Source organism: Schistocerca piceifrons, chromosome 4, assembly GCF_021461385.2.
Source record: "Schistocerca piceifrons isolate TAMUIC-IGC-003096 chromosome 4, iqSchPice1.1, whole genome shotgun sequence".
NCBI classification, from domain to species: domain Eukaryota; kingdom Metazoa; phylum Arthropoda; class Insecta; order Orthoptera; family Acrididae; genus Schistocerca; species Schistocerca piceifrons.
This window is the reverse complement of record NC_060141.1, coordinates 548076276-548099121: the sequence shown is the minus strand read 5'-3', so window position 1 is coordinate 548099121 and position 22846 is coordinate 548076276. Positions and strand designations below refer to the sequence as shown.

Sequence of the window (22846 nt, the reverse complement as noted above, 5' to 3'; positions counted from 1 at the left end):
TTGGGAACATGGAGTCCATGAATGGCTACAAATGGTCTCCAGGTAGACGAACATAGCCAGGATCCAGTCTATTCCATGTAAACACAGCCCACACCATTATGGAGTCACCACCAGATTGCATAGTGCCTTGTTGACAACTTGTCTCCACGGCTTCGTACGTTTTGTGCCACACTCGAACCTTACCGTCAGCTCTTACCAACTGAAATCATGACTCATCTGACCAGGCCACGGTTTTTCAGTCGCCGTCCAACCGATACGGTCACGAGTCCACAAGAGGCGCAGCAGGCGATGTCATCCTGTTAGCAAAGGCACTCGCGTCGGTCGTCTGCTGCCATAACCCATTAAGGCCAAGTTTCGCCTCACTATCCTAACAGGTACGTTCGTCGTACGTCCCACATTGATTTCTACAGTGTTGCCAGTCTATTAGTCTTGATATCTCTACGTAAACGCTGCTGTTCTCGGTCGTTAAATGAAGGCCGTCGGCCACTGCGTTTCCGTGGTGAGAGGTAATGCCTGAAATCTGGAATTCTCAGCACGTTCTTGGCCCAGTGGATCTCGGTATATTGAATTCCCTCACGATTTCCGAAATGGAATGTCACATGTGTCTAGCTCCAACTACCATTCTGCGTTCAAAGTCTGCTAATTGCCGTCGTGCAGCCATAATCATGTCCGAGACCTATTCACATGAATTGCCTGAGTACAAATGACAGCTCCGCCAATGAACTGACCTTTTATTCCTTGTGTACGCCATACTTCCGCCATCTGTATTTGTGCATATCGTTATCCCATGAGTTTTGTCACCTCAGCGTAAATTACCTTCAATTTCAAGTGCTGTAATACGTCCACAAAGACAAGAATTATTTACTCATATTTATACGAGAAAGAATGAGAAAACAAGATGCGACAATGAGATAAGCAGTCCCAGTCGACAAACCATTAGGTGAAACCTTACGAATTTCTTTCGCGGGTGGGAGTGAATTGAGTGAATTCAGTCGTGCGGCGGATCCGGCATGTGAGCCGCCGGTTGCTTGCCCAGTTATCGCCTGCCGGCCGGCAACCCATCCGCCGGCGAAGCAGTACGTGCCATCCAACTCACAGGCGTTACCGTGGAAAAAATTCGCGCGGCAATAGTCGCCGAGCTGTGTAAGTGAGCTGCAAGCACATAATTTTATGGTTCTTGATTGGAGTATAAACGGAAGTGGTATGGTAGGACCACAACCTCCAAGGGATTGCCGGTAAGAGAAACAGTTGTACACGGAGCGGCTAGTTTCACAGCGTTTATTTTCAAACTGCTTTGTTGCCTACAGTAGTAAAATTGTCGCGACGAGAAGATAGTGATTAATCGAGTGTGCTATGTGTACCACGTAAACGTGACCGTGTAATGCAATAGCCTTCATTCTAAAGTGAAAACTCGTCAGATGTTTCAATAAATGATCAAAGTACTTGGTTTGATACTCGAGGCAACCATCCGAAGACTTTGCATTTCACGAGTGCCCGTGCTGCCACAGTGAGAATCCAACATATCAGTGAACAAATGAATATCTACGCCATAAAAACGACAGTGGTCTCCAAACACTTGAATCAATGGCTGCCAACGGTCAAGGATGAAATAAAGTAGTTGTTATGATTGATTTTGTGGGTTCATACATTTATATTGGCCTCAGGATCAACTGTTTATCCAAACATTCCCACGAAATGTAATGAGTAAAGACCGTTTCGAAATTCTGTTGAGAATGCTGCATTTCACAGACAACACAAAAGCTGGTGCTTTAAATCTCCTCTCAAAAGTTCAATTCATCGTCGACGAACTGAAGAAGAACTTTAAAAGATATTATGACGAATTATATTTAGCATTATATGAAACCAAACACGCACAAGTATGACAACAAAATATTAAAATTGTGCCAAAGGTGGACATACCGGCTATTAGGTAGGTGGTCATAATGATCTGGCTGGTTAGTGTACATGAATTACAAACAAAGAATATTTCTGTAACTAGTTTTTCGTCCAACGAAGGAAATAAAAAGAATATACCTAAAAATAGTTCAACTTTTTTTAAAAAAAAGAAAATATTTAGAGTTACAGAGAAGTACTAATTTTTTCTTAATCTGTCGCGATGTAGTATACAGCATTTGGCTCGCATTCTGGGAAGGCTAACTCTGGATCAGTGCACTCTCTCTGTGTCGAAGCTGTTCGCCTCAGTCAAGAAACATCCAGCTTCATCAAATGTAGCACCGTAACATGAACATTTCAGATGACTTGCCGTACTCGAGTCGCAAGAATGCTTATCGGGGAATATCCAAAACTGATGAGAATTAAATAAACTATTGTAATTTGAGAGCATAAAGCGAGCATGATGTGCCGATGAATCCCGCACTCAGCTTCCACCTTTCTTTCTCTTTTCTGCAGATGCTGCTGCGGCCAGACTCTGACCTATCACTGCGGCAAGGGCATCGACGTCGAGGCAGCGACGACAGGAGTGGTGGAAGAGCCGTGGAGTCCAGCCAAGCATACCCAAGCCTCGCCTACCAATGCCTATGGAACTATTGAGTTCCAAGGTGGTCCTCATCCGAGCAAAGCACAGGTAATTTGTGCAATCCATAATTACGCCAGTGAATAGCACCTAGCTCACACCTGTAGACTAATATCGTTACATACTTTCATTTATTGTAGGCAAGGCATCTCAAGTACTTTAACAGTTGTAGTCTTCTCTCCCTCCTCCTCCCCCCTCCCCTCCTCCCTCCACAAAGATTCGTTTGATGGAGCAGGCTATGATAACCTGTCCTGTCCAAGTCTCATCATCTCTGCATATCTGCAGTACCCCACATTCCTTGGCACCTATTAACTGTAGTCAAACCTTGTCCCCCTCTATAGTCAAGAAACAAGGAAATTAAAGACATTAGCTGCTAGTGGACATTGATTTAAATCAGTGAGGCAGGCTGAAAATTTCTGCAGGACTGGGATTCAAACGCGGGTCTCCTGCTTACTAGGCAGAAGCGCTGACTACTATGCCGTCTGGGTCCAGCGGTCACCACACCGTATGGACTACAAGGAACACGATTCCCTTCAGACCCAAATTCTCAATTTATACCACACACTACTGATGTAGTGGCCCTGTTATTAGCCACATTATTCGTGGCATCTCGCCTAGGGTCTGGCGTGCATCTGCACTGAAGGAATCACCCGTCATAGACTTAATTATATATTTGGCGTCAGCTCTTTCGGAGATATCCAAAAGAACAGACACAGTTTTTAAGTCCGTCCTCTCCCACATCCCTCCGATACCAAATAAATTATTCCTTGATGCCTTGGGATGTGTCCTGTCACGCTGTCTCTTCATTTAGTCGTATTGTCCCCCAAGTGTCGTTTCTCCCCAAGTCGATTCACTATCTCTTAATGACTTATCCGATAACCCATCTAATCTGCACTGATAAGCTAAAACATGAGGATTACTACCCATTGTGAGACCTAATGATGCCTTGTGGCGTTGCAGTCATGTGACGTAAAAATAAAAGTATATAAACAGAGCAAAGACCAATGGGGAATCATTCACGCGACGTTACTGGCCGCAAATACAGAAATCCACTGATCTAAGCGACTTTCACAAAGGGTAGATTGTTTTGGTCAGACTCCTGTGAACGACCATCTTGGAACCGCTAAAGCTGGTCGGCTGTTCATGTGCTAGTGTTGTGAACATCTATGGAAAGGGTTTGAAGGACGGTGAAACCACCAGTAGGCGACAAGGTGTTGGAGGTCAGCGCACATTGGTGAACATGGAGCTCCTTACCTGGAAACCCCTAAGTGTTCCCATATTGACCAACCTCATCGTCACTTACGAAGGCAGTGGGCACAGGATCGTCGAGACTGGATGGTGATTCAAGGGAAAATTGTCGCATCGACGAATGAATCACACCAGGTCGTTGGTCGTGTCTGCATACGCCGTCATCCCGGAGACCAGTTGTTCGAAACATTCACCGTGCCACAGACGCAGCCCGATGGGGACTATATTATGCTTGGCTTCCTTGGGAGCTGTAGTGGTAATCAAAAGCACCATGACAGCTATAGACTTTGTGAACATCAATGTGGAACAACTGCATTTCATTCACATCTACACTCCTGGAAATGGAAAAAAGAACACATTGACACCGGTGTGTCAGACCCACCATACTTGCTCCGGACACTGCGAGAGGGCTGTACAAGCAATGATCACACGCACGGCACAGCGGACACACCAGGAACCGCGGTGTTGGCCGTCGAATGGCGCTAGCTCCGCAGCATTTGTGCACCGCCGCCGTCAGTGTCAGTCAGTTTGCCGTGGCAGACGGAGCTCCATCGCAGTCTTTAACACTGGTAGCATGCCGCGACAGCGTGGACGTGAACCGTATGTGCAGTTGACGGACTTTGAGCGAGGGCGTATAGTGGGCATGCGGGAGGCCGGGTGGACGTACCGCCGAATTGCTCAACACGTGGGGCGTGAGGTCTCCACAGTACATCGATGTTGTCGCCAGTGGTCGGCGGAAGGTGCACGTGCCCGTCGACCTGGGACCGGACCGCAGCGACGCACGGATGCACGCCAAGACCGTAGGATCCTACGCAGTGCCGTAGGGGACCGCACCGCCACTTCCCAGCAAATTAGGGACACTGTTGCTCCTGGGGTATCGGCGAGGACCATTCGCAACCGTCTCCATGAAGCTGGGCTACGGTCCCGCACACCGTTAGGCCGCCTTCCGCTCACGCCCCAACATCGTGCAGCCCGCCTCCAGTGGTGTCGCGACAGGCGTGAATGGAGGGACGAATGGAGACGTGTCGTCTTCAGCGATGAGAGTCGCTTCTGCCTTGGTGCCAATGATGGTCGTATGCGTGTTTGGCGCCGTGCAGGTGAGCGTCACAATCAGGACTGCATACGACCGAGGCACACAGGGCAAACACCCGGCATCATGGTGTGGGGAGCGATCTCCTACACTGGCCGTACACCACTGGTGATCGTCGAGGGGACACTGAATAGTGCACGGTACATCCACACCGTCATCGAACCCATCGTTCTACCATTCCTAGACCGGCAAGGGAACTTGCTGTTCCAACAGGACAATGCACGTCCGCATGTATCCCGTGCCACCCAACGTGCTCTAGAAGGTGTAAGTCAACTACCCTGGCCAGCAAGATCTCCGGATCTGTCCCCCATTGAGCATGTTTGGGACTGGATGAAGCGTCGTCTCACGCGGTCTGCACGTCCAGCACGAACGCTGGTCCAACTGAGGCGCCAGGTGGAAATGGCATGGCAAGCCGTTCCACAGGACTACATCCAGCATCTCTACGATCGTCTCCATGGGAGAATAGCAGCCTGCATTGCTGCGAAAGGTGGATATACACTGTACTAGTGCCGACATTGTGCATGCTCTGTTGCCTGTGTCTATGTGCCTGTGGTTCTGTCAGTGTGATCATGTGATGTATCTGACCCCAGGAATGTGTCAATAAAGTTTCCCCTTCCTGGGACAATGAATTCACGGTGTTCTTATTTCAATTTCCAGGAGTGTATATACAGGATGGTCCATTGCTCGTGACCGGGCCAAATATCTCACGAAATAAGCATCAAACGAAAAACCTACAAAGAACGAAACTTGTCTAGTTTGAAGGGGGAAACCAGATGGCGCTATGGTTGGCCCGCTAGATGGCGCTGCCATAGGTAAAACGGATATCAACTGCGTTTTTTTAAAATAGGAACCCTCATTTTTTATTACATATTCGTGTAGTACGTAAAGAAATATTAATGTTTTAGTTGGACCACTTTTTCGCTTTGTGATAGAGGGCGCTGTAATAGTCACAAACATATGGCTCACAATTTTAGACGAACAGTTGGTAACAGGTAGGTTTTTTAAATTAAAATACAGAACGTAGGTACGGCTGAACATTTTATTTCGGTTGTTCCAATGTGATACATGTACCTTTGTGAACTTATCATTCCTGAGAACGCATGCTGTTACGACGTGATTACCTGTAAATACCACATTAATGCAATAAATGCTCAAAATTATGTCCGTCAACCTCAATGCATTTGCCAATACGTGTAACGACATTCCTTCTCAACAGCGAGTAGTTCGCCTTCCGCAATGTTCACACATGCATTGACAATGCGCTGACGCCTGTTGTCAGGCGTCGTCGGTGGATCACTATAGCAAATATCCTTCAACTTTCCCCACAGAAAGACATCCGGGGACGTCAGATCCGGTGAATATGCAGGCCATGGTATGGTGCTTCGACCACCAATCCTACTGTCATGAAATATGTTATTCAATATCGCTTCAACTTCGTGTTGGAAGTACATCGCCATCCCGTCATGCAGTGACCCATCTTGTAGTAACATCGGTAGAACATTACGTAGGAAATCAGCATACATTGCACCATTTAGATTGGAATCGATAAAATGGGGGCCAATTATCCTTCATGTCATAACGCTGCATCATACATTAACCCGACAAGGTCGCTGATGTTCCACTTGTCGCAGCCATAGTGGATTTTCCGTTGCCCAAGAGTGCATATTATGCCGGTTTACGTTACCGCTGTTGGTGAATGACGCTTCGTCGCTAAATAGAACGCATGCAAAAAATCTATCATCGTCCCGTAATTTCTCTTGTGCCCAGTTCAGAATTGTACACCACTTTCAAAGTCATCGCCGTGCAATTCCTGGTGCATAGAAATATAGTACGGGTGCAATCAATGTTGATGTAGCATTCTCAACAGCGACGTTTTTGAGATTCCGATTCTCGCGCAGTTTGTCTGCTACTGATGTGCGGATTAGCCACGACAGCAGCTGAAACACCTACTTCGGCGTCATCGTTTGTTGCAGGTTGTGGTTGATGTTTCACATGTGGTTGAACACTTCCAGTTTCCTTAAATAACATAACTATCCGGCGAACCGTCCGGACACTTGGATGATGTCGTCCAGGATACCGAGCAGCTTATATAGCACACGCCCGTTGGGCATTTTGATCACAATAGCCATATATCAACACGATATCGACCTTTCCCGCAATTGGTAAACGGTCCATTTTAACGCGGGTAATGTATCACGAAGCAAATACCGTCCGCACTGGCGGAATGTTACGTGATACCAATATTTTTGTGACTATTACAGCGCCATCTACCACAAATCGAAAAAAGTGGTCCAACTAAAACATTCATATTTCTTTACGTACTACACGAATATGTAATAAAAATGGGGGTTCCTATTTAAAAAAACGCAGTTTATATCCGTTTGACCTATGGCAGCGCCTTCTAGCAGGCCAACCATAGCACCACCTTGTTTCCCCCTTCAAGCCAGATGAGTTTCGTTCTTTGTAGTTTTTTCGTTTGATGATTATTTCGTGATATATTTGGCCCAGTCACTATCAATGGACCACCCTGTAGATTCTCTGCAAACAACTGTGAAGTCCATGGCACAGGGTACGTCCCATAGCACCAGTTATTAGGTTTTTTCCCGATCCATTCACATATGGAGCGCGGGAAGAACAATTGCTTAAACGCTTCTGTGCGTGTTGTAATTAATCTAATCTACTCTTTACAATCGTAATGATGGCGATACATAGGGGATTGAGGTATATTCCTAGAGTCATCATTCAAAGCTGGTTCTTAAAACATGGTAAGTAGGCTTTCTCGAGATAATTTACATCTGTCTTCAACAGTGTGCCAGTTCAGTTTCTTCAGTATCTCTGTGACATCCTCCCACGGGCCAAACAAACCTGTGATCATTCCTGCTGGCCTTCTCTGTATACGTTTAACATTTCCTGTTAGTTCTAATTGGTGTGGCTCCGACGCACTTCAGCAAGGCTCTAAAACGGGTCGAACGAATGCCTACTAAGTAATATCCTTTGTAGACTGATCGCTTTCCCTTAGTATTCTACCAATAAACAGAAGTCTACGAGTCGCTCTACCCACGACTGAGCCTATGAGATCATTCCGTTTGATATCCCTACAAAGCGTTGCACCCAGGTATTCGGTGGCTGTTTCCAACTGTGACTCATTGGTACTAGTTTTTTTTTGCCATTTTGTGAAGTTCACAGTTTTTCATTTCTATAGTTCAATTCTTTTATCTTGGCGGTTCGCGCATGCCCGCCCAGACGCGGGAGATTGCTGCGTTGCCAGTTGTACGCGCCAAGAGAAGCAGCGCCATTGTATATAGTTCGCAAACTTATGTTTAAGGGGGAGCGCGCAGTTTATGAAATAAAGCCACCACGGCCGCATCGACCCTTTCGCTGCTACAGAGACGTGCTCCCCGCATTCCGCGATGTGCGCGATTTTGTCATCAATGCACTGCTTGCCTGTACAGACACATGGTGTTTCGACTGCTTTGACACACTTTATCATTCGATTTCACAAAAACTATTTGGCCCCAAAAATTTTATTTTTACACATCTTCTTGACTGATACCTTCTCCCCACAAATGACTTAATTTTGTTTCGAAGTTCAACGCAGTTATTATGCAGCATTAGATGTAGTAAACCATTGCACGAAATTTTGAAGAGTTTGCAGAGGTAAAAGTCCATGGCGTATACTTTCTGTATGGTCGATTTTAGTTGCCACTAGAAATTTCAAAAAATTACATTCAAACGAATAAAATTCATGAAGTAATACACTTTATTATTGTTTTTAAATAAAGAAAATATATTAAGCACCGAACAAGTTTTTTTTACTTTTTTTTCTTTTTTGGCGGGGGGGGGGGGGGGGGGGAGGGGTTGTAGTGGACTGGTGGGGGCTCAGGGGGCAAAGTGGGCAGTGGGCAGGGGTCGAAACCCCGAAACCCGAGGCCTGGCCACAGTGTCCCCCTCACCACCATCGAGCCTGTTGTGCTTAGGGAAGTGGGAGACACAGGAATCAACAGTAGTGGAAGGCGTTGTTGTTGTTTATTTATTTGCATGTGTTTGTGTAATATTCACTAGTATCATGAAATTACGTGAACACATCGGCGAAAGAGAAAAGAAATATAAATTCTGGTTAAAGAAAAAGAAAAAGGAAAAGCAAAAAGAAATAAAATCCGCGCAATCTGCGACGCGCTCTCCCATCCGCGGAGGTCAGAAGTAGAATCGATCGTAGGCGGTTTAAACTCAGACACCGCCAGGGGAGGAGGGGAAGGTGCCCTCTGAGCCAGGCACCCCCCCAACTCAGTGAATGTCTAACAAAAATGGCTCTGAGTACTATGGGACTCAACTGCTGAGGTCATTAGTCCCCTTAGAACTTAGAACTAGTTAAACCTAACTAACCTAAGGACATCACAAACATCCATGCCCGAGGCAGGATTCGAACCTGCGACCGTAGCCGTCTTGCGGTTCCAGACTGCAGCGCCTTTAACCGCACGGCCACTTCAGCCGGCGAGGTCTAACAAAGACCGTTCGAAGATAGTTAGCAAATAATGTTAGGTAACGTGGCGTGTTTTCGAGAGCTGAATGGGCTGTTCGTAAATAAGTCCAGAAGTCGAGGCAGGATTTAAGTCCCTCATGAAAGAGATAAGCGACCGCCCACCCTTTGACCTACGTAATAGCGTGACATTTGGCGGTGGGAAAATGCCTGTCCTCCGGGTATAGAAACATTCGAGGTTCGGTTGTGTCTGGTGGCACCCGGAGATAGCAGGAAATGATTTGCTGCACGAAGCGCCATACATCTTGCGATGAGGAAGGTTTGAACCCACAACTTTCCACTTAGCAGTCATACACTTTAACCATTACGCTATCGCAGCTAGTCGATCAATGTATCTCCCAGAGGACTTTAACATATCACGCAAAATACCGACAAACACTGTTTGTATAATTATGAATTACTCACGTTTCGTCAAAGTACAATAGGAAATAAACAATTACCGCTGTTCTTTATTGCGAAAAAGCGGTTAGTGAGAATGATACAAATACCTTTCCTTGCTATCGCCTGAATTAGGAGGCTTATTGCTTGTTTGGTTTATAGACTATGAAGCAATTGGTATAAAGAATGCTTTTTCCAAACTTTCTATAAAATAAAGTCTGCTATCAAGACACTGCTTTTGTTCAATTACTTTATTTATGACTGAAAGTTTCTAAAACTGAAGACACTCGTCCGTGCTCTGCACTGCAGTGGAGCTCTGGCAACGTCGTTCTCTGTTCATTGGCTGGCTGTGTTTTGTGATGTCAGATGCGCAGAACGAACCTAAACTCGGCCGCCGTCATAAATGACGCGCACTTTAAATATTTAAAACAAGTCGCCAATGTTTGCTTCGAATCTTATCAAGATCTAACTCCATATTTACGCCTCTTCTTTCACAAAGTACTTCATTATACACTGCGCAACACAATTAAGAGAACACCTTTTCGAAACCACGTAATTGTCTCCCATTGCGCCTGATAAGTTTGAAATTTGGCTCTAAGGTGCCTACAACACTCCCCTGTAACGGTCCAGAAGCGTGCCGCCATACGGTGCCGCCCTCGGGCTCGGAGGCGCTTCAAACAGCAAGGTGTCGACACATGCGAAAAACAGACCAAGGCTCACAAGTTTATGTGAGGCGTAAGGTGCGTTAATGAAGTCACATTGGCACTAAATTTCACCAAAAACTATGTCCAACGCCACAGTGGACATGTCACACTATGGGAAAGTCGTCGCACCCCCTCTTACCTACATTCACCCCTTATTTTGACACCTCTGCGCTAGAGATCAGCACCGCGACGCCCAGCGTTGAAATCGCGCGCTTTTCTTGTGGGTGGATAAGAAAAAAATTTCACACACACCGCCGCTCGGAATCTACACGAAAAGGCATTAGGGGTGGCACAAAAGGCATCAATGAAACCACCGTTTCCATAGGGCGTTGATTCCCACACATTTCGCTGTGTGTTCTCGAGAACCTTCGACGCTGCTGGCGCCCCTCGGACGATTCCAACCTTCTCTAAGGATATCGAGGGCTAGGAAACCCACTGAACGTCATCGTAACCTTTTGGAGAATAGTGCGACAGAAATTTCTGCTCTGATGTGCAGGGTCGAATCGCTATCGGCCGTTCGAAACCATTCCACGAAATCTGGCCTCGATCCGAAGCAGCAAAGGGTACTTAACTGGCAGAATGCAGAAAGTTGAAATAAGTGGTTCATGTAATGTTAAAACAACAGCTGATTCCTCAAACTGGGGGGGGGGGGGGATATATATCAAGTACGAGGTCCCACAAGTTTCGGTCTTAGGTCCTTTACTGTTCTTGATATACATTAATGACTTACCATTCCACATTGATGAAGATGCAAAGTTAGTTCTTTTTGCTGATGATACAAGTACAGTAATAACATCCAAAAACCAAGAACTAAGTGATGTAATTGTAAATGATGTTTTTCACAAAATTATTAAGTGGTTCTCAGCAAACGGACTCTCTTTAAATTTTGATAAAACACAGTATATACAGTTCCGTACAGTAAATGGCACAACTCTAGTAATAAATATAGACTTTGAACAGAAGTCTCTAGCTAAGGTAGAATTTTCAAAATTTTTAGTTGTGTCCATTGATGAGAGGTTAAACTGGAAGCAACACATTGATGGTCTGCTGAAACGTCTGAGTTCAGCTACGTATGCTATTAGGTTTATTGCAAATTTTGATGATAAGAATCTCAGTAAATTAGCTTACTATGCCTACTTTCATTCACTGCTTTCGTATGGCATCATATTCTGGGGTAATTCATCGTTGAGTAGAAAAGTATTCATTGCTAAAAAACGTGTAATCAGAATAATTGCTGGAGCCCACCCACGGTCATCATGCAGACATCTATTTAAGGATCTAGGGGTCCTCACAGTAACCTCACAGTATATATATTCACTTATGAAATTTGTTGTTAATAATCCAACCCAATTCAAAAGTAATAGCAGTGTGCATAGCTATTACACTAGGAGAAAGGATGATCTTCACTATGCAGGGTTAAATCTGACTTTGGCACAGAAAGGGGTAAATTATGCTGCCACAAATGTCTTTGGTCACCTACCAAACAGCATCAAAAGCCTGACAGATAGCCAACCAACATTTAAAAATAAATTAAAAGAATTTCTAGATGACAACAAAAAAAACTTAAACATTAGTGTCATGCAATATTTTGTGTAATGTAATATCTTGTACAGACATCTTTTATTAACCTGACACGTTCCACACCATTACGAAGTGTCGTATTCATGATCTATGGAACAGGTATTAATCTAAACTAATCTAATCTACTTAGCCTTTTTCAGCCCTCCTGTTTCGCGCCCTTCTGTGGTGTGACTACATACGGATGTGACATTGACACGTGTGTGAATAAAACGGCAAAAGGTCCCGCCAATGGCACTCCGTTCGGCAAGACTCTCAGTGCATGCAATGAACATTTGGAGTCGGGTACTTAGCAAAACTACAGGGGTAGACAGAGCGTGGAATACGTCCAACAAATAATCGAGGAAATAGGGTGCAAGTGCTACTCCGAGATCAAAAGGTTAGTGTATGAGAGGAATTCGACGCGGGCTACATCAAACCAGTCAGAAGCCACTGATGACAAAAAAAAGCCACTGTGTACAGCGACATATCTACATCTGCTCTGCAATTCACAATTACATGCCTGACAGAGAGCTGATCGAACCAGTTCCGCAGTACTTCTCTACCCTTCCACTCTCGCACAGCGCACGGGAAAAACGAACACTTAATTCTCCGCCGCGCGGGATTAGCCGAGCGGTCTCGGCGCGGCAGTCATGGACTGTGCGGCTGATCCCGGCGGAGGTTCGAGTCCTCCCTCGTGCATGGGTGTGTGTGTGTTTGTCCTTAGGATAATTTAGGTTAAGTTGTCTGCAGCTCGTGGTCTTGCGGTAGCGTGCTCGCTTCCCGCCCATGGGGTCCCGGATTCGATTCCCGGCGGGGTCAGGGATTTTTCCTGCCTCGAGATGACTGGGTGTTGCTGTTGTCGTCTTCATCATCATCATCATCATTCATTCCCATTACAGTCGGAGGAAGGCAATGGCAAGCCACCTCCACTAGGACCTTGCCTAGTACGGCGGTGCGGGTCTCCCGCATCGTCCCCTACGCTCCTCGGAGTATGGGACCTCATCATTATCATGTTCAGTGTGTAAGCTTAGGGACTGATGACCTTAGCGGTTAAGTCCCATAAGATTTCACACACATTTGAACTTAATTCTCAGTGCGAGCTCTGATTTCTCTTATTTTACTACGATGATTATATCTCCTTGTGTAGGTGGTCGTCAAGAAAATGTTCTAGCATTCGGAGAGAAAGTTGGAGATTGAAATTTCGTGAAAAGAACTCGCAGCATCGAAACACGCCTTTGTTTTTAGTGATTGCCTCCCCAACTCACGTATCAAATCCGTGGCACTCTCTCCCCTCCTCCGTGACAGTACAAAACGAGCTGCCCGTCTTTGAACTTTTTGTATGTCCTCCGTCAGTCCTACCTGGTAATATTTATACTCCCGCAGAGCATTACTCCCCCCCCCCCCCCCCCTGCGGGTCCGGGGATTAGAATAGGCCCGAGGTATTCCTGCCTGTCGTAAGAGGCGACTAAACGGAGTCCATCCCCCTCACGGGGGTAGTTAGCGCCTGCGTCCGGAGACGGACGGTTTCACGACCTATAATCGTGGTCTTTTTGGTTTTTCACTTCTCGTTTCTTCCTTCCTTTTGTTGGTTCCTTTCTTTGCTCTTCTCCACTTCACTGTCTTCCTTACTCTTTCCCTTGACTTCTCCTTGCCTTCTCATTGCCTTTTTCTCCTTGCCTTCTCATTGCCTTCTTCTCCTTGCCTTCTCATTGCCTCCTTCTCCTTGCTTTCTCATTGCCTTCTTCTCCTTGCCTTCTCTGGTCTCCGCCTCGGCGTTTGAGACAGTCTGTCCTCTTTCTCCCTCTCTCTTCTTTTTCCTCTTCTTCCTTCCCCCTGTGCGTGTCTGAAGGCCGACCCACGCGTTCGCACGCGTAGCCGGTGACGGGGTAACGCGTAAGTCCCCGCCCTGGGTAGACATGTACGGCACGCGCGTACCCCCTGGTAAAGGCCAGGCCCGGGGAGGGGTGATTGCCTGAGCTGATACCTTCTGACCATGCCGATTGGTCCCTCCGTCTGTTTCTCGGGAGGTGTGACCTGAGGTGTAAACATTCACCTAAGGCGGGAGTGCCCTCTGAGAGGGTCCCCACAAGGAAGGAGCGCGCCATCGGAGACGCTGGCAATCATGGGGGATTCCTCCGCAATGGATTCTACTCCATCTCTTTCGACTTCGACCCAAAAACGGAAACGTGACCAGCCAACAGTGACAAAAGTACTACCGCCTGCCCCACAGTTCCTCGTAGTTTCTCGAACTGAGGACGGAAAGGATTTTTCCTCTGTCAACCCTTTCGTTATTCAGAAGGGCGTAGATGCCATAGCCGGATCTGTCAAATCCTGTACCAGGTTGCGTAACGGCACCTTATTACTAGAAACTGAGAATGCCTTTCAGGCACAAAAACTGCTTCGGGCCACCCTCCTGTACACGTTCCCTGTCCGGGTGGAGGCCCACCGAACTTTGAATTCGTCTCGTGGTGTGGTCTATACTGGCTCCCTCGACGGATTGACTGACGAGGAGCTTCAATCATTCCTCGCTGAGCAGGGCGTGACGGCTGTCCATAGGGTCATGAAAAAGGTCAACAATGACCTTGTACCGACCCGGACAATTTTCTTGACCTTCGATAGTGTTAAGCTGCCATCGCGCATTAAGGCGGGCTACGAGGTTATTTCTGTTCGCCCCTATATCCCGACACCTACGCGCTGCTACCAGTGTCAGCGTTTCAATCACACTCGACAGTCTTGTTCCAATGCGGCTAAATGTGTCACCTGTGGCAGGGATGCCCATGAGGGTGACTGTCCACCTCCGTCTCCTCGTTGTGTGAACTGTCAGGGTGACCATGCAGCATCCTCCCGCGACTGTCCTGTCTATAAGGAAGAACGCTGTATCCAGGAAATTCGGGTCAAAGAGAGAGTGTCCACCTCGGCTGCTCGCAAGCTATTGGCTAGTAGGAAGCCCACGCTGCTCCCAGCGGGGAAATACAGCACTGTCCTCGCCTCTCCTCGGCCTACCCGGGAGGTAGCAACCCAGACATGCGATCTGACCTTCAGCACCACGGTCGTCCGTTCGGCCAGTGCTAAGATCGCGCGGTCGACGTCTCCTCTTCCTCCCATCACCCCACAGACACGAGCACCTTCTTCAGCTTCTGCTAAGACGAAGACACCGAAGTCAGATGCACGGGCCTTCAAGAAGGAACCATCCCGTGCAGACTTCCTCCGTACCTCGACCTCACAGCCTTCGACCGGTACTTCCACTACACGTCCTTCCAAAAAGGCGCATAGGAAGCACAGTTCTCCTTCCCCGCCACGGCGCATTTCTTCTCTTGCGCCACCCAGCGGCTGCTGCCCCAGGCCGTCATCCGTTTCGCCTGGCCGCACCGCTGGTCGCCGTACATCTGGCCGTTCACTGGCGGAGGAAGCTCCCCCTCCCGGCCATCCTCCCGAGATGGCCGATGACCCTATAGACCCAATGGACGATGACTGTCCGCCTACTGATAGCGGCGGCAGTGCTCGCTCGAAGCCAGGCCCTAAGCGGCCTTCGAGGTGACCACTTCTCTCATTTTTCTTTTCTTACGATGGCACTTATTCACTGGAATATTCGCAGCGTTCGCTCCAACCGAGAGGACTTGAAGTTGCTGCTCCGCTTGCACCGTCCGCTTGTCGTAGCCCTCCAGGAAACGAAGCTACGCCCATGCGATCAAATTGCCTTGGCACACTACACCTCTGTGCGTTTTGACCTACCCCCTGTGGTAGGTATCCCAGCTCATGGAGGGGTTATGTTGCTGGTCCGGGATGATATTTACTACGATCCCATCACGTTGCACACCGGCCTGCAGGCAGTTGCCATCCGCATTACTCTCCCCACTTTTACGTTTTCCTTTTGTACCGTTTACACTCCATCGTCATCGGCCGTTACCAGGGCAGACGTGATGCAACTTATTGCTCAGCTACCTGCACCATTTTTGTTAACTGGAGACTTCAATGCCCACCATCCCCTTTGGGGCTCTCCAGCATCCTGCCCGAGGGGCTCCTTGTTAGCAGACCTTTTCAACCAGCTCGATCTTGTCTGCCTCAATACTGGCGCCCCTACTTTTCTTTCGGACACATCTCACACCTATTCCCATTTAGACCTCTCTATATGTACTCCCCAACTTGCACGCCGGTTTGAGTGGTATGCACTTTCTGATACATATTCGAGCGACCACTTCCCGTGTGTTATCCATCTCCTGCAGCATACCCCCTCTCCGTGCTTCTCTAATTGGACCATCTCCAAGGCAGACTGGGGGCTCTTCTCTTCCAGGGCGACCTTTCAGGATCAAACCTTTACAAGCTGCGATCGTCAGGTCGCACACCTCACGGAAGTCATTCTCGCTGCTGCTGAATATTCCATCCCTCACCCTCCTTCTTCTCCACGTCGCGTACCGGTCCCCTGGTGGACCGCAGCATGTAGAGACGCTTTACGTGCCCGTCGACGTGCTTTACGCACTTTTAAACGCCACCCTACAGTGGCGAATTGTATCAATTATAAACGATTACGTGCTCAGTGTCGTCGTATTATCAAAGAAAGCAAGAAAGCCAGCTGGGCTGCTTTCACAAGCACCTTCAACAGTTTTACTCCTTCTTCTGTTGTCTGGGGTAGCCTGCGCCGGCTATCTGGCACTAAGGTCCACTCCCCAGTTTCTGGCTTGAAGGTCGCGAATGAAGTCCTTGTGGCCCCTGAGGCTGTCTCCAATGCCTTCGGCCGCTTTTTCGCCGAGGTTTCGAGCTCCGCTCATTACCACCCTGCCTTCCTCCCCCGCAAACAGGCAGAGGAGGCTAGGCCACCTGACTTCCGCTCCTCGAATTGTGAAAGTTATAATGCCCCATTCACCATGCGGGAACTCGAAACCGCACTTGGCCGATCACGGTCCTCCGCTCCAGGGCCTGATTCTATTCATATTCAGATGCTGAAGAACCTTTCTCCTGCGGGTAAAGGTTTTCTTCTTCGTACATACAATCGCATCTGGATTGAGGGACATGTTCCCGCATGCTGGCGCGAGTCTATTGTTGTCCCGATTCCTAAGCCGGGGAAGGACAAGCACTTGCCCTCCAGTTACCGACCTATCTCGCTTACCAGCTGTGTCTGTAAAGTGATGGAGCGAATGGTTAACTCTCGATTGGTTTGGCTGCTCGAGTCTCGACGCCTACTTACCAATGTACAATGTGGATTTCGTAGGCGCCGCTCTGCTGTTGACCATCTGGTTACCTTGTCGACCTTCATTATGAATAACTTCTTGCGGAAGCGCCCGACCGCGGCTGTGTTCTTTGATTTGGAGAAGGCTTACGACACCTGTTGGAAGGCGGGCATTCTCCGCACCATGCATACATGGGGCCTTCGCGGTCGCCTCCCTCTTTTTATTCGTTCCTTTTTAATGGATCGACAGTTCAGGGTACGTGTGGGTTCTGTCCTGTCCGACACCTTTCGCCAGGAGAATGGGGTGCCACAGGGCTCAGTTTTAAGCGTCGCTCTCTTCGCCATCGCGATCAATCCAATAATGGATTGCCTCCCAGCTGATGTATCAGGCTCCCTTTTCGTGGACGATTTTACCATCTATTGCAGCGCGCAGTGTACACGTGTCCTGGAGCGCTGTCTTCAGCGTTCTCTTGACCGTCTTTACTCCTGGAGTGTCGCCAATGGCTTCCGTTTTTCTGCCGAGAAGACGGTCTGTATTAACTTCTGGCGCTACAAAGAGTTTCTCCCACCGTCCTTACGACTCGGTCCCGTTACTCTCCCAATCGTGGAGACAACCAAATTTTTAGGCCTTACATTTGACAGGAAACTTAGCTGGTCTCCACATGTGTCATATTTGGCCGCCCGTTGTACCCGTTCTTTAAATGTCCTCCGTGTTCTCAGTGGTCTGTCGTGGGGAGCGGATCGAACCGTCTTACTTCGTCTATATCGGTCGATCGTCCGCTCCAAGCTGGATTATGGGAGCTTCGTATACTCCTCTGCACGGCCATCCATCTTACGCCGCCTCAACTCCATACAACATCGGGGTTTACGACTTGCGATCGGAGCATTTTATACCAGTCCCATAGAGAGTCTTCATGCTGACGCTGGCGAATTGCCACTCACCTACCGGCGCGATATACTGCTTTGTCGGTATGCCTGTCGGCTACTGTCAATGCCCGACCATCCGTCTTATCGTTCCTTTTTTGACGACTCTCTCGACCGTCAATACGGGTTGTATGTCTCTGCCCTGCTACCCCCTGGAGTTCGCTTTCGTCGCCTCCTTCAACACCTTAATTTTTCACTCCCTGCAACCTTTCGAGTGGGCGAGAGCCGCACGCCACCTTGGCTCCAGGCTCAGGTCCGCATTCACCTCGACCTCAGCTCGCTCCCAAAAGAGGTCACCCCCGGTTCGGTCTACCACTCCCGTTTTTTGGAACTTCGTTCGAAGTTCATCGACATGACTTTCATTTATACAGATGGCTCTAAGACCAATGACGGGGTCGGGTGTTCCTTTATTGTCGGGGCACAAAGTTTCAAATACCGGCTCCATGGCCATTGTTCGGTCTTCACAGCTGAGCTCTTTGCCCTCTACCAGGCTGTTCTTTACATCTGCCGCCACCGACATTCTGCTTATGTCATCTGCTCAGATTCCCTGAGCGCCATCCAGAGCCTCAGTGATCCGTACCCGGTTCACCCTTTCGTACACCGGATCCAACGCTCTCTTCAGCAGCTGGTGGACGTCGGTACGCCGGTTAGCTTTATGTGGGTTCCTGGCCATGTCGGTATCCCTGGGAACGAAGCTGCAGATGCCGCGGCCAAGGCTGCGGTCCTCCAGCCTCGGACAGCTTCTTGTTGTGTCCCTTCGTCCGATTTTAGCAGGGTCATTTGTCGGCGCGTTGTGTCGCTGTGGCATACCGATTGGGCTGCACTTACCGACAACAAGCTTCGGGCCTTAAAACCTCTTCCCGTGGCTTGGACGTCCTCCTCACGCCCTTCTCGGCGGGAGGAGGTCGTTTTAGCAAGGTTAAGAATTGGACACTGCCGGTTCAGCCATCGCCATCTGCTGACGGCTGCGCCGGCGCCGTTCTGCCCATGTGGGCACTTGCTGACGGTTAGACACATTTTAATGTCCTGTCCAGATCTTACCACACTGCGCCTCGATCTTAACCTGCCTAATACTTTAGATGCCATTTTAGCGGATGACCCACGAGCAGCTGCTCGTGTTCTTTGTTTTATCAATTTGACAAACCTCGCTAAGGACATTTGATGATGTTTTTTAATCCTATGCCTGTCAGTCTGTCTTTTATTGTGTTTTCCCTTTTAGTTGTCAACTTGTGCCTCGCGGTGCATTCTTAGAGTAGTCAGGGCGCTAATGACCATTGAAGTTGTGCGCCCGAAAACCACAAAAAAAAAAAAAAAAAAAAGAGCATTACTCCAGCAGAGAGCGGACAAGCATAGTGTAGGCAGTCTCTTTAGAGGATTTATCATTTCTTCTAAATGTTCTGCCATTGAAACGCAGTCTTTCGTTCGCATTCCCCACAAAGTTATCTACGTGATCATTCGAATTTAAGTTGTTCATAATTGCTATCCCTAGGTATTTAGCTGAATTGACAGGTTTTGGGTTTGAATGGTTTATCATGTAAACGAAGTTAAATGGGTTCATTTTAGAACTCATGTGGATGACCTCGCATTTTTTATTATGTAGTGTCAACTCCCGCTTTTCGCAGTGGACTAAGAAACTGAATAGTAGCTAACTGAAGCCGTGTATTGTGGTCCGACGAGACAGATTTTTGCAACTTTTCAAATGAGAGTGCCGCGAGTGCGCCGGTGATCCGATGAAACGTTTAACCGGCATTTTCTGAAGGGCGGAATTCAGGCCGGAGGTGGTTCTGTAATGTTTTGGGGTTTTTTATCGTACCATGACTTGGGCCCACACATTCATGTTACAGCGAATATGAACTGGAAAGTTTATTTCAACTACTCTCGAACAAATGTTGCCCTTTCCTTTACATCATTTGCTGCGTACACTCCCGTCTCCTAAGACGGCAACAGCCACGTTCACAAAGCTGCACTCATACATTCCTAGTTTGTCGAGCAGTCCGGCTCCCTGTTAAACTTTGACTGGTTTTTCCATCGTCATTTGTTTTACACAAACGGCCTCTGGGAATCGGCTGTTCCGGTCTCAGATTTAGTCAGCACGATGATTTTTTCTCTGTAGTTACATATTTGAAGTATAGAACTTCATACTTAGTCTAATACACTGAGGTGACTAAAGTCATGGGATGCCTCCCAATATCAGGTCGGACCTCTCCTTGCCCGGCATAGTGCAGCAGCTTGACATCGATTGGACTTCACAAGTCGCTGGAAGTCTCCTGTAGAATCACTGAGCCATGCTGCCTCAATAGCGGTCCATAATTGCGGAAGTGTTGCCGGTGCAGGATTCTATGTACGAACCGACTTCTCGATTACATCCCATAAATGTTCGATGGCATTCATGTCGGGCAATTTGGTTGGCCAAGTCATTTGCTCAAATTGTCCAAAATGTTCTTCAAACAATCGCGAACAATTGTGGCACGATGACGTGACATCGTTGTTTGAGAACACGAAGTCTGTGATTGGCTGCATATAGCCTTCAAGTAACCGAACATACTCTTTACAATCAATAATCGGTTCAGGTGGACCAAAGGACCTAGTCCTTTCCGTGTAACCACAGCCCGTATCATTATGGAGTCACCACACGCTTGCACACTGCCTTGTTGACAACTGGGGTCCATGGCATCGTGAGGTCTGGGCCACACTCGATCTGTACCAACTGAAATCGGGACTCATCTGATCATGCCACGGTTTCCAGTCGTCTAGGGTCCAACCAATATGGTCACGAGCCTAGGAGAGGCGCTGCAGGCAATGTCTCGCTGTTAGCAAAGGCACTCGCGTCAGTTGTCTGCTGCCATAGCCCATTAACGCCAAAATTTAGCCCCACTGTCCGAACGGATAAGTTTGCCGTACGTCCCACATTGAGTTCTGCAATGCTGTCTGTGTGTCAGTGCCGATAACACTATGCGAACGCCGTTGCTCTTGGTCGTTAAGTGGAAGCCACCGACTACTGAGTTGTGCTTGGTGAAAGGTTATGCCTGAAATTTGGTAATCTCGGCACACTCTTGACATTGTGGATCTCAGAATATTGAATTCCCTAATGATTTCCGAAATGGAATGTGGTACAAATGACAGCTCCGCCAATTCAATGTCCTTTTATACCTCGTTTACGCGACACTATCGCCATCTGTACATGCGCATATCGCCATCCCACGACTCCTGTCACTTCAGTGTGATTCTACTTCTCTCTTAGTGTACAAAAGGTCACTCCGTCCGGATTAGCCAAAAATGTTCGAAAACAAGACTAAATTGACAACCTAAGCACGTTTCAGAAACGGTTCTGCGTTTGCATGGGAGCGAAAACCGATCGTGAAAGAGGAAATTCCTGCAGCTAAAACCGCACTTCCATAATCGATATTGGAGTGTTTACAGGAACTCCCAGCTAGCTGCAGTAATAAACAGGGGCACCACTTACGTTGTTCATAGACAGATGTCCATGACTGTAGCGGAACGTTAGGAACGGGTTTTGTAACTCATACACTGCCTTCAATCATAGTACAGGGTGATTCAAAAAGAATACCACAACTTTAGGAATTTAAAACTCTGCAACGACAAAAGGCAGAGCTAAGCACTATCTGTCGGCGAATTAAGGAGCTATAAAGTTTCATTTAGTTGTACATTTGTTCGCTTGAGGCGCTGAACGTCAACTACCCGAGGCGAGGATCGGCCGCCAGTCAGCCCGTGACAGAGATCTTCATCACTGGCCTCCAAGAAGCCCTGATCTTACCCCCTGCGATTTTTTCTTATGGGGGTATGTTAAGGATATGGTGTTTCGGCCACTTCTCCCAGCCACCATTGATGATTTGAAACGAGATATAACAGCAGCTATCCAAACTGTTACGCCTGATATGCTACAGAGAGTGTGGAACGAGTTGGAGTATCGGGATGATATTGCTCGAGTGTCTGGAGGGGGCCATTTTGAACATCTCTGAACTTATTTTTGAGTGAAAAAAACCTTTTTAAATACTCTTTGTAATGATGTATAACAGATGATTATATTATGTTTCTTTCATTAAATACACATTTTTAAAGTGGTGGTATTCTTTTTGAATCACCCTGTATTTTATATTCTTGTTTTAGTCCAACTCGCAGACATAACTCGAGCAATTACGTTTGCTTTGGCGTTACGTATACTTCAGCTTATTACCTCGATGTTGACACGAAATGTTCCTCTCCTGCAACGAAGAAAAATGTTCACTTTTCTACATTTTCAAATAATATTTGAAGTGTAAATGCAGATGTGACAATTTTCCGCCTACGAAGGCGATAAATGTAAGCAGATGTCACGCCCCCAAACAACTTTATTTTAGTTATTTGAGAATGGAATTTTAATTGCTAAATATGTTGAACAGAAACAGCAAAACGAAATATTTTTACCAAAGATGGCTTATTAACAATAAAAATATTCCTCACTTACAGGAACTATTTGCTGTTATGTAGCGAATTATCGCCGTGGAATAAAAATTCATAGCATTTCCGTTAAGCCAATTTCAATACTGTCTGATGGTAATTCACTATCTTATCAGTGGTATGTCGACCCCATATTAGTGTTCGTTAATATGGGGTGTGTTTACCTTTCGCCTCTGTGGCGGTTTGAACGCTGCTGGGGAAGCTTCCAATGAGGTATCTGAATATTTGTGGAGGAATGTCAACCGATTCT

At 47.4% G+C, this 22846-nt stretch overlaps 1 protein-coding gene across 1 annotated transcript in view; it reads left to right on the top strand.

The window, feature by feature from the left end:
* Positions 1-2241: 2241 nt before the first annotated feature.
* The window catches only part of LOC124795998 (transient receptor potential cation channel trpm), a 186217-nt gene continuing 165612 nt past the window's right edge, over positions 2242-22846 (top strand). The window contains exons 1-2 of the mRNA XM_047260080.1: positions 2242-2264; positions 2410-2584. Of these exons, the coding sequence (XP_047116036.1) occupies positions 2242-2264; positions 2410-2584 (198 nt within the window). The remainder of the gene's footprint in view (positions 2265-2409; positions 2585-22846) is intronic.